Consider the following 13,308-nt stretch of genomic DNA (forward strand, 5'->3'; position numbering starts at 1 on the left):
GATCTACAACAGCATCGCGCGGCCGCGGAGACACCCGAGGACCGTAAGCCGATCGCCCTGCCGGACGAGAGGCTCGGCCATCGTTCGGTCTCTCCACCTGAGAAATTTCGCAGCCGCACACCCGACCTCGAGAGCGACCCAAAGAGGCGGAAGGAGGAGAAGCTAGGACATGTGAGTACCATTACCGGCATTGACACCATCCTACCGCCACTTTCTCGCGCGACGGCGGCGGCGGCGTCGCGACGCCCCGATGTGCTCGAATCGATCGGCAGTTCGATCGGCAGCCCGAATGTTTTACATTCCATTCCTACCATTTGATCTATCGGATCTTTTTAATTTAAAATTCTATTTTATATTTTAGAAATTAGTAATCGGACTTTTTATTTAATCCTCCGGAGCTGGACGGTATGTTTATTGAGCCCATTCAATTATAAATCTCTTTGTAAAATATGCCGAACAATTTAATTTTCTTTATAAACTAATGTATGTCCTACATAATAGGTTTCAAATTCTAGGAACATCCTCTGACCGTCTTTAAAATGTCATTTGGAGAACTATAGTGTCCGAAATAAACAGGGTGTTTCGAAATCCGCGAATCACAATTGGAAAGTTTTCGAAAAATTGAATAAAAAAGTTATGTGTACATCTTTATTTCAAGTAATAGTTTTTCAGATGCAAACATTTAAATATAATCAATTACAGAGATTACTCTTAGACGACCACTTATCCATGAATCGCGTAGTTCATAATTAACTATATTTAAACCCTTATTATTTTAACTATTGCTATAATTTAAACTATTGCTTAAAATAAAAATTTACAATTAACTTGTTTACCTTAACCTTCGAAAACAATCTTATTGTGATATTTCGATTCGCGAATTTCGGGACATTCTGTACATGTAATACTTAATATTCATTTCCTTTTTTCATACGAATTACGTCATCTTGATTCCTTGAAATTAATTAGTGCTTTTTAATTAATATTAATTTAAACTATATGGATCTTACAGACTAGCGTCAGTAACTGTGTTTACAGATTTTGTCAGCTTTGGAAGGTTAAAATGAGTTGTAAAGTTATAAATCGTTGGAAGCGGAGCGCTCTGTAATTTCACGAAAATCGACTTTTCCGTTTTGAGACTGTACTTCTTCAGCTGTTGAAAGTATTGTAGAAGAAAAAGTCAACGATCGGTAACGCACAGATGCGTGCTGTTGCATTGAATATTACACGTTGGTCAGTGCACACTTAACTATAGAGAGAGACTCGGCGTCGAAAAAGTTGCGCGTTACGGCGGAGGGCGCGTTTAGCTGAGAATTAAAATACTAATTGCAGCGACGTCGAAAGCCGATAAAACGGCCGACACTCTCGGCGATCAGGAGCGAGGGAGGAGGGCAAAGGGTGGTAGAATAAAGAGAGCGCGCGCGTTATATCGCTGGGAAGTAAACGTAAGAGTGATAAAAGGGCTGAGTTAGAATCGAGTTCGAGCCGCGCGATAAAGGATAGGAGAGCGTCGATGCTAACTTCCACTTAACCGTCGAATTCGCTGTAAAAAAAAAAAATAGAGGGAGAGCAAGAGGAGAGGATAGAAAGTATGCTCGATAGTCTCGCGTGCCGTCTATGTCGGCCTCTCTTCAGCGGGAGCGGGCGTCCCAAATGCAATCATGCATCGCGGAAGTTTCCATCGAAATCGGATTATCCTCGTTCGCCGCAAAGGCGGAAAAAAGGACCCGGACTTCCCGCCCGGTCAAGAACCTGCGCCGTATAACCCGCGAGAGTTCTTCCGTCTGTTAAGTCGGGCGATCGTCTATTTTGCTTAACGTCTGTTCCGAAGTGAAGTTCCATGAAAGTGTGTTTCTCTGTCCTGAATCACAACGACAAAAAAGCGCGCGAGCTCCTCTCCAGAGGCACGAACGCGCGGACTTCAGGGCAGAAGGGGGCGCCGACGGAAAAGGGGCGGGTGTATAATTAAAAACCGTGAAAACAGGCGAACAGTTAGCCGGGTCGCCGTGCGCGCACTAACTAAATTGGATTATTTTTCTCAGCTGCTCCCTTACCTCCTTCGGCCGCCTCACTTACCCCCTCTTCATCTCTCTTTATCTTGTTCCGCTTTTTTCTGGTTCTGTTATTTTCTTCTTTCATATTTTTTTTTTTTTTTTTACACCGATTAGAGCGTTTCTATCAGCGAATTTATCAGTAGCCGGCCATGTTGATACCATCAATATTCTTTTTCTTTCTCACGCGATCATATTCGTTGATTTGCATTAATTATTTATTTAAAAGACGTCATAAAATCGTTAAGAAACATGATCTATTATACAGGATGAATCGCGTAATTCGAACGGGTTATACCTCCTTCACGGTTGATAATAGGAAAAAGTGGCAAGGGGAAAAAACTAAACGATTTAATGATGCCTGATTTCTTATGAAGTTACCGTCCTCGTATTGCATGACTCACCCCTCTAGATGCGGGTGGAAGAAGAAAGTAAATTATCCACGAAATAAATAACGCTAATAATATATAATAAATGACTTTATTAAGGAATATTTTTGAACATAATGTTAAATTGAAGAAAGATGAAAGATATAATACGGAGCAAAACTATAAACTATTTTCTTCCTCCATTTGCCCTTTCAACTATCGAGGAAACGTATTTCCCAATGGTTCTTCGCCACGTTCTGATGACTTCAGACCACCACTGTTAAAATTACTTCTCGGACAACCGTATAGTTGTCGCGGCCAATTGTCGCGGCCAAACTGCTGGGTGAAAATCAAGGAATCGCCGGGCGACCAGCATCTTGCCTCCAGCTTTCTCCGCGTTCCCTTCCAACCATGCTTTCGTATTATCCTTCGTTCTTTCTGGATGTACTAACGATGCGTCGTTTACACGGGCAATCCCTTCGGTCCCAAGAGTGCTGAGAAGTTTGTTTGAAGTTGAGGCACTGGACAGATCCCCGCAACCGTGAGTTAACTTAAAGTCGTGATAAATAGAAAGCAATTTTAATGAAATTACAAAATCGTTATTACAATGTAATGATGTTGCAAAATGACAACGTTATATTATTTAACAATTTATAATTGTTAGATAATGTAGTTGTTAGAATATGAAGAATTCTATTTACATTCCATTTTGTAATAATCATCATAATGTTGAATTACAAAAATATTTATCATTAACATTTCAACAAGGGTTAGGTATCAAAATAAAATATTTTTACGACGGCGCCATCAATCGATTTTTTTTTCGTGATCGATATTCTCATAATCCATCTTTTTACTTATTTACATATGAATTTTTTAATTTTTTCGTATTATCAGAGGAAATTATAGTAAATGCTTTATATATCGAAATGCTTACTTTTTATGTAATACTTATTGAAATTTGTCACATTGAAATCGCGAATACATCTCCGGAGTGCAGAATAACATGATCAAGAACGCAACATCGTATCCGGTCGTATGCATATAATTCACGAGAAGACCGACGAAGACGAAGAGAGAGAGAGAGAGAGAGAGAGAGAGAGAGAGAGAGAGAGAGAGGGGGGAGGAAAGAGAAGGGGGACGCATCCGGAAATGAGTTTTCGTTCGTGTCCACGCTTAGGTTCTTAGGACTGCCGTCGAGCTTCGTACCTACATGTGCACGTCGAGAGAGGATTAGTCGTAGCTCAGGACACCACTACCACTATCTCTCTAACCCCTTTGCTTCATCCCCGAGGAAGCATTAATCAAAGGAGCAACCGTATGCCCTGTTTCCGTCGCGACGAAAGCTGCTGCCGGTTTCCCACATGAAATCGCTATATCGCGGGAAAGGGGTGTATTTTGTCTTACACATGTCGGATCGAAAATACTAGTCTTGCAAATCGAAAACTTTCAATGATTATTTTACAATGTTTTCTTAAATTTATCTAACCTTTAAACAAGCAGGTGACAACACGCTTAATTATTTTGCTAATCTTGTTCTGAAATAGGAAAACAAAAAATATTGCTCACTAGTTTCACATTTCATCGTTTCATAAGAATATAAATAATATAAATTTAACTTTATATATGCTATTAAAAAATATATTATAAAATTTGGTTTAGGCTGTTCTGAGCACCCACACCTATCTATTTATAAATTCAAATTTCAGCGATTAATTTTAATTCAAGTTCAAGTGTACAAAAAATCGCTTCAATATGTGTGTGTGATTAGTTTCCCGTATAAAAATAACTTATTATACTGCAGTGTAAACTAATACGCATACACATATACGCATACATAGAAGCCACTTTTTACACACTTGGATTTACAGTATTAAGTAGAAATATATATGTACGTTATTTGCGTACAGTTTTTTTATCTATTCGATATCATGGCTGAGAAAAAGGATCTATTTGCCTTTGTGGCAGCATTTCGAGAATAGTGTATCCAGTTCTCGATTACTGCTTTATTTGGTATAATTACTCCTACCGCGTAAATGGAGAGATTGTGTCTGAATGTCTGACTGTGACCTCATTTTCTCGTAATCGTCATCCCGGTCGGTTGTCACTACTACGGCGCTACTACATTGTGAAGCGAGGAGAGGCAAAAAAGATTCCCGATAAAATCCTGGGATCTACCTCGCGCGCCCGCGGCGGTCTCGGTAATGCGACGGAGCATAGTGCTCGTTGTGAAATAACGTTTCAAAAGCGTGTCGGATGGCAAAGTGCATTTTTCATAGCGGTCGAAATGAAATTGAAGACGGAAAATCTCAAACGTGTTAAATAGTGAAATTTTCGCGAGAGAGAGAGAGAGAGAGAGAAAGAGAGAGGCACGTGCTGCTGCATGATGAAAAGTAACTTCAGCTAGGTGCTAGAAGTATCTAATTAATCGTTCAATTAAAAATTCGTTCGACCTAGTAATTACGGATAAACTCGGAAACCCTTTTAGAAACGTGCTCTGGTTATCTGTTACAAGAATTATCGGCTTCTTCTCAAAGTTGAATTTTTTTCGTTCAGTTTTTTGTTTCGATATTCTACGTGCAAGGTACCGGAATGTTATTTTAGTGTTGTTTGAAAAAAAAAAAAAAAAAGAATCGCATTTGTTTACACTGAATGCGGAAGCATCCACGGATTTCACGGGATTAATCGAAATTCTCACGGCATTAGATGCGCGCTAATGAATGGGAGTAGTTGAATTCGAGGCGGAATCGATGCTGGATGTTTACGAAGACGGTGGTTGAGGTCGGCCGGTTTAACGTGTCTCCTCGCCCTGATCCGTAGAAACTTGCAGACACCGGGACGCGCGTGGATGTACGGTGGATTCATCTGATGGGAATTTAGGCGGCGGGAAAGAGAGTGAAACGATACGATAGCGAGAAAGCGAGAAAGCGAGAAAGACAGCGGAAAGCATAGGAGGTGGAGAGATAGAGCGCGGAGGAGAAGGTGGAGGAAGAGCTGGGACGGGTTGGGATGGGTGGGTGGTTGAATTTTTCATCTGACCACGTCGAACCAATTAAAGCGGACCACGGTACCCAACCTCCACCTCCAACCTCTTCCACTTTTTTCGTTCTCTCTTTATTTCCGCCCCGCGTGCTGGCCTTTATCCACCCTCTCTCTGCCACCTCCCACCCTCCCTCCCTCCCTCCCACCCCCACGCGAACACGAGAGAGAGTGTTCTCTTTCTCGGATGTGCTCTCTTCCGTCTCGTTCCCGCCCGCACGTCGCGCAACCCGTCGTTCACCCCCTTTCCCGGCACCGCGCGTTCCTCCTTCCATCCTCTCGTCTTCCTCCTCTTGCCTCCGTTCACTCACTCACTCTCTGGCAACTCGTTGGATTTTTTCGCGTCACGAGGCGGTGTAATTTATTTGGCCGAGGTAGAGAGGCACCCGCGAGGAGGTGGTCGACGAAACGAGCGGGGGTTGGACCGGCGGGACGAGGGCTACGAGGGGGGGGAGGTATATCGCGGGAGAATAGGTGGAGGCGGCAGAGGTGAGGCGGCACGGAGGCGGAGGTGACGCGGCTAGAATGAGAGCACGAGGGATAGCGCGGAGGGTAGGAGAGGGAGGGGGGGCTGGTTTCAGTTTATTTTGTGGGTCCTACCTACCCGCTCGTCACTGTCCAACCCCGTTGGTCAGTCGGTATACGTTGTTCCCCCCGTGCTCTGTCTCGCTCTTCTTCTTCTCTAGCGCAGCTTCGTTTCCTCTTTCGTTTTTGTATTCGCATCCCTCCCCCGCACCACCCGCTCGCCCTTCTCGCTCTTATACGGTATCACCGTCCTTTTTTTTTCGCTCTGTCTCTTTTTTTCCCCTCCCCCATTCCTTTTTTTTCCCTCGCTCTATCCGTTTCTCTCTCTCTCTCTCTCTCTCTCTCTCTCTCTCTCTCTCTCTATCGCGACTGTATACGTATATAATATAACCCACTCGTTCGCTCCACACGAACAGCAACGCCGATATAATATTAAAAAAAAAAAAAAAAAAAAAAAAAAAAAAAACTCGGCAATTCCTGATGGATCCGCTCCTGTATTTTTCGATTACTTCGCAAGCACGGTTTTTCCCCGGTGCAATCCAACCCCCGCGCGCCGACGCTCCGCCCTTCACCTGTTCCACCTGTCAACTCACCGAGAGGGTTGCGCCTTCTGCTGGAAATTGAAAAGATCCTCGGTGTGATTTGTCGTCGTTCCACTGCTGTCTTTGTCGAATGCGAACGATAAAACTACGCGCATCCCTTGATCTCCCGCGCAATAACTCTCGCGAAACAGATATATACTTCTTTTTTTTCTTTTCCCTTCTTTTCGCTAATTGTAATTTGTGACTTTAAAATATTAGACGGGAAGAAACTCTTTCGTGTCTCTCATGTTTTATGTCGCGTCTCTCTCTCTCTCTCTCTCTCTCTCTCTCTCTCTCTCTCTCTCTCTGTGTGTGTGTGTATTCATTATTTTATCGTACTACTGCATCGACTACTGTATCTTATAAAATTTGTTTAAGCGTTTTTGCAGTTGTAAAAATCTACCGATTCTTTTACGGCACTTTTATTTTGTCGAAGTACCTTTTTATGGTATACCTCAACCGAACGTACGGTATGTGATGCACAAGATCTGACGATATTAACGTCGGACGTCGAGACACGGTACTATTGCTTCGGGCGATCGAATCGATCGCGCAGCTGCCGGTGAGCGTAAGATCCTAGTTTTCTGTTGACCACGGGCGCCATTCGAAATCGCGACTATCGATCCGCCTCTGCGTATTAACGGCGACGATTAGATAACAATAATACGTTCACCGGGAGTATTACGCGACGCCAGCTGCGCACTTCTTGGTCGATTATCGTTCACGCTCGGCCACGCCACCGGACTTCTAACTAGTTGCGCGTGGTGGTACTAATGAGAATCCCGCGTCCACGAGAATCCCTCATCCATCATCCTTCCGCGTTATTTCCGATTCGCGCCGCGCACGCTTCGCGGTCTATCCCTTGCACTCGATAATTTGCACTTCGTTACCTTATTGGCTACTTAAAATTTTTTCGTACTTAAACTAGTGTCAGGTTTTACGAGGCAACGCATTGAAAGATTTTTTTCTTCTTTTTTTTTTTATATACACACGATTTCGCTGAAGTATCTAAAAATTTGGATTATTTTTCGCATACAAATCTGAAAGTAATCTTGCTGAACTATTAAAATAATTACATTGGAAATAAATGGACGAACTGAAAGATTCTGATTATATCAATTCCGCTAATCTCAGTCAGAATTCTAATTAATCCAATCGGACATTTTTTTCAGTGTAGGAAATTCAAGCGTGATGAGCAAAAAGTTTCGACATTCTAGCAACCGACTTAAACATTCCACATAATTATTTTGATGATTCAACAAGATTATTTTCAGGTCTATATGTAATTAAAGGTTACGCATTAAAATTATATGGAAAATTGGGTTCTAGTGGAATGAATTGATTTTTATATATGTTGTATAATGTGGTAAACAAAAAATATAGACACATAGCTGAAATAAAAAATAATTCTTAAAATTAATAATAATACTCGGACTCTCTCGAGATTTAAGCAACAATGATAAAATAAACGTTCAAGTGAGAATACAATTTTTCTACACGGTAATTCGTGCGTTATAAATTAAATATATTTATAATATAGATAGTTCTTAAGCTAAGGTGTATAAAACTTGTAAACTTCCCAAACTATATAGGTAGTACAACACAGACCTTTGATAAGTCTTAACTTTGATAAATTAAAATCTATCCATTATTGAGCCTCTATGACATTTTTTTATTCACTACATTATAAAATATAATATATGAATAACGAAATTCACTTTATCGGGATCCAATTTTTCATGCGCGGAGTTCTTTGTAGATACTTTAGCAAAAGCGTTTATATAGATTCTTTGACTAAATTGGGAATGGAATCAATTTCTTTTAAACGAAAGATTATCGATATTTATTAACAGTATTTTATGATATGTTTTATCACATTTCGACAAGACGAATAAGAGTTTTCATTGAAGAAATTTTGCACGGAATCAACAATTTGGCTGGAGTTAAAAATCGGCTAAAAATTGAGCTAGACAGAGAGATGTGAAAATAATTTGGTCGCGTTATCAAAATAAATACGTTAAGAATCTCAAACGCGATAAACAATACTGTACAAAGCTTTGACATTCTAGTAACTAAATAGTTTGAGTGTCTTACATAATTATTTTGATGGTCTAAATTATTTTCAGATCTGTGTAATGAAATTTTTAGATACCCTAGCAGAACCGTTCTTTTCGTGCACTTTTTCGTTATTCAATTTCAATTCAAATGTCTGTACGGACAGAGAGAAAGTAAGATCCAGACGCCGCCACACTTCTCGCCGGCCAATCCCCTGATCGCCATTCACCCGGGCACTAAGTGGTAAATAACTTGGTTATCGATTACAAAAAGGTGAGCTCCCGGGTCCCGTGAGGTTCCCGCCAGCCGGAGCAGGATTCATCAATTCGGGTCGGCGTAACAAATTTTATATCCGTCTTTGCGCCTTATTACTTTTTCAGACGCGAGCGCTCGGAACAGTCGATATCTCCGACGGGCGGGCTCTTGTTACAAAACGCTCTGTCGACCTCTCACAATCGCTCGTGAGAGACGTTGGTGGACCTGTCTTCCTCTCGCCGTGGCGAGATACCGGGATGTCTTTCTTCGTCTCACTCGCCCCCTCCCCCCCGTTTCTCTCTGTCTCTTCCTTATTCTCCGCTTCGTCTCATCTCTTCCTCCTTCTCCTCCACTTCCTCTTGGCCCGCCACCTCTCTTTGCTGCATCCCTTGGTGCCGCTTCCACTAGCTCCTCTCGCCAGGAATATAAAGATCTCGACGATCTCGGTTTGTAGCGGCCAACCCAGTGGCGTAACTACGAATTTCAAAGCTTCTCTATTTTACGACCTGGTATTTCGACGTCGAAAACCCCCTTTTCGCGCGCGCCTTATTCCGCTTCAATTCTGATCAATAACGTTTCATTAAGTTTATCGCCTCGAATGGGACCGTTCGGACAAAATGCGCGAATAAAAATTGTAACAATACGGTTTACAGGAAATTTTCAATCAATCTTCTTATAAGCGAAATTTCGAAAAATCAGAATCAATTCGAACTAACGGATAAAATAAGATTTCACCGCTATTTAACCAGTACGATTAAAAATGAAAGAATCCATCGGTAGAGCGCGATGTGCAGTCGATCAACGCGTCAGACCGCGTTAATGAATTAATTAAGTAATCAATCAATCAGTTGGGACGCGTCAAAAGTAGAGGAGTGGGGTCGGATTTCGTTTCATAGATGTGTTTCGTTTTTGTTGTTGTAGTGAGGGAAGAGAGACGTGCCGAGAGAAAAAAAAAGAGCGCAGTCGTTGCTCTTTAGCGACGAAAAGAAAGGCGGTCAACAGCGAAAGCTCTCGCAGGGCTTTTATAAACTCTGCATTATATCGCGCATACCGAGACGTAAAATAATATTAACAACGACGAACGGAATATTTTTTTTTTTTCTTAATATTGCATTTATCATCGTTGAGATATATGTTTTTATTAACGTTATTTGCCGTATGAAGGCTAAACCTCAAAATTGTGGCGCTGAAATAATTTAACTCATCAAAATTATGGCGCTAAGATAATTTTACTCGCAAACGTTTAAGAATTTATCTCTCTTTTTGTTTAACGACTTGTTTGTAGATCAGCGTAAAAGATAATCCTCTCTGGTGACGGTACAGTTTATTTCTAAAATAGAATAGGTACGTGTTATGGTTTTAATAATCTGCCGCAAAGTATCAAAATGCGTGACAGATGCACGACGTGTGAGGGGAAAATAGCGCAAGCATCGATCTCAATAAATTGCTGTTGAAAATTGTTAACTCTGAAAATTGTAACTTGCGTTTATCGCGCCCAGTTCATAATACGTATCGCGAACCGTGGCGTCGTAACGGTGGAAAAAAAGTCAGGCTCGAATCAAAGAAAACGACTACAAATCGACACGCGCTCGCAAGCGTGCGCTTTCGTGCACGCATCGGTGCGCTTTGACGCCTTTCTTGTCACGTATACACGCGTGCGAAACGAGGCCCTCTCGACGTCAACGATGAAACGCATACGTGCACGTGCAGAAGAAGCACTTGGGATACCTAAAGCGGAAATTCGAGGTGTGTACGTGGTTGCGAGTGTAGCTGCCGCGGCGCCTTGGGGCAGAGAGGGCGGCGAGAGGGGAGGGGGAGGGGGAAGGAGCGCAGGCAGAGGGTGCTAGGAGGCCAGGGCGGTTGCTCGGGGAGTTGGGGGTGGCGTGCAGGGTGGTATGATGACAAAACATTCGCTCTGAGCTTCCGCGGGGGATCGGGGACGCGGGGGCCGCTCGATGTACAGCCGAAGGGGTTGGTAGCGGGGGGGGGAGGCCGGGGGGGGGAGAAAGGGTGGCGAGACGGAGGGGAGCTGGGTTAGGTTCGCGGCTGCTCTCGGGGGCCAGGGGTGACCGCGCGGGGGTGTGGGGAAACGTGAGCGCCGGGCGGAAAGAGACCTCCATCCACCAGCCTCACCCTCACCCTCTTTTGCCTCCTCCTCTTCTCCTCCTCCTCCTCCTCCTCTGTAAGCGAGGTGAGGTTGTACGGTCGGCTCGCGTCGTTCGTGTGAAACGCGCGTGTACGTGTGTATCTCGCGCACGGACGCGTATGGTCGCGCGCGGTTGTGTACACGAGTGTTACTACTTCGTGTACTACCCTCAGCGAGTGTGTGGAGAACGGGCGAAGGATGAGAGAGAGAGAGAGAGAGAGAGAGAGAGAGAGAGAGAGAGAGAGAGAGAGAGAGAGAGAGACCGAGAGAGTGAGAAAAAGAGAGACAGGAGACGGATAGATAGTACAAGACAGGAAGAGAAAAAGAGAGAAGGAGAGAGAGAGGAACACGGCGACGTGGCGAGGAGGTTTATATCCATCATTTTGTATTTCTCGCAGACATAAAAATCTATACCATCGCCGACCCTCCCGCCCGCCCACCGACAGCAGCACACCGCGCCACGCCACACCACACCACGCACAACACCGCCACGCCGTTTCGCTTCGCGCCAGAGCTTCGCGTCCCTTCGCCGCGACCGACCAACGCTTTCACCACCCATCCGAGCACCTTCTCTCTCCCGCTCCTCTCTCGCGACCTACTCACCCTCGTCTCCCGTTTCCCATCCCTCTTCCCATCACTCGCGCCCTACGTACGGAGCCGAACCCTGGCTGTGCATCGAGAGAGAGTGTACAACCGCCGTCTCACTCTCCTCCGTCACCCCTGCACCGCGGGATGGATGGATGGATGGATGGATGGATGGATGGATGGATGGATGGAGTTGAGCGATGAAGGGAGGGTGGGGTAGGATGGAGCGGGAGTGCAAATATCGTATTTATTGTATGACGGGTCCGCGTATCCCAAGCTAACGCCTCCTGCCGGCCCACTTCCTCCTTCACCTCCTCCTCCTCCTCCTCCTCCTCCATCTCCTCTTTCCAGCGCATCGAGAGAGCGCGTCCCTTTTTCCGACTTGCTCTCTCGCCTCGTCGCTCTCTGCTTCCTCCCACTCTGTGTGTACACACATATATATATATATAAATATATATATGTGTATGTATATACGTGTGCGCGTTTCGCACCTTTCGAGAATGCTTCTTTCGCTCTTTATAACGCCCGGGACATACTCGGACCACCTTCGGGCCGAGCCCTTTGCCGAGGATGGCTCACTAAGGGAACGAGAAGGGAACGAGAAGGGAACGACATTGTCGTTGTTCGTTGTCGCCGCTGTGACTCTTTGTATTGTAGTATAATCGTTTGACGATGAGGATCGATTTATCATTGGCACTCTCCTTTATTTTCTTCTCCTTTCCTCCCTCTCTTTCTCTCTCTCTCTCTCTCTCTCTCTCTCTCTCTCTCTCTCTCTCGTTCGCCGGAGGTAATTATAAATACTGTTCAAAGCGATGCAATAAGGACGCGCTGATTGAACATTTAATAGGAGGTTTAATATCGCGCGCCCAGCGCCGCGTTCGCGCTGCTTGGCATAACAACAAGTGGATTTATAACGACGAGACTACTACCCCCGACTCCGCACACGCGGAGGTGCGAATATTCGTTGTTGGTGGTCGCGGCCGCGAGCACACTTGGACGTATCGCGCTTTGCTGCACGGATCGACTGTAATTCGCTTTTATCGAATCGACGAGGGCGAGCCGCCCCTTTCACGCCGCATGTAAAGTAATTATCGGACAAATGCATCGGTGTCTTGGAACGACACGAGGGTTGTCACAAATTCCTCATCCGAAAATTTTACAACTTTTCCCCAATTTCTCCAGACATAATTTCATGACTTTCAACTTTCCTTGTCTTTTAATAACATTAAAAATTCTCTTTCGTGTTTTCGTCCTGATTTGAAAACCGTTAAATATTTCGTTCGAGAGAGATTAATTTGAATTAATTAATCGTTAAGTTGACAGTATATTCGAAAATTGCCTGGGTGTGACGTACGTACGTTAAACTTTTTTTCAAGGCTGAGAATTCTTATTTTTCCGAAAGTTTTGCAAAATTCCCCGACAAACTTCTCCCTGACTTCCCTGGCCGTTTTCAATTCTCTTGACAATTCCTTTTTCCAGTTTTGTGGCAACCCTGAACGAGAGTGGTTCGGTATTGCTGTGTGATCTAAAAGTGGATGAAAGAGAACGTTGTACTAGAGATACTTCTTTTATTAAACGTCTTCAACTTTTACGAAGATGAGATATCCCATTCCAAATCTTATTGAGAAGTTGACAAGTTGACGATGACAAGAAGTTGTCGATGTAAACAATTAAACTAGGAAAAATATAATGATTGACTATTA

The 13,308-nt window shown here is 43.9% G+C and overlaps 1 protein-coding gene across 1 annotated transcript in view; it reads left to right on the forward strand.

Moving 5' to 3' along the window:
* Positions 1-13,308, forward strand: part of LOC108746729 (protein groucho-like) — a 78,549-nt gene that overhangs the window by 51,992 nt on the left and 13,249 nt on the right. Inside the window, 1 exon segment of the mRNA XM_018483662.1 lies at positions 1-171. Coding sequence (XP_018339164.1) covers positions 1-171 — 171 coding nt within the window.

Source organism: Trachymyrmex septentrionalis, unplaced genomic scaffold, assembly GCF_001594115.1.
Source record: "Trachymyrmex septentrionalis isolate Tsep2-gDNA-1 unplaced genomic scaffold, Tsep1.0 scaffold19, whole genome shotgun sequence".
NCBI classification, from domain to species: Eukaryota; Metazoa; Arthropoda; class Insecta; order Hymenoptera; family Formicidae; genus Trachymyrmex; species Trachymyrmex septentrionalis.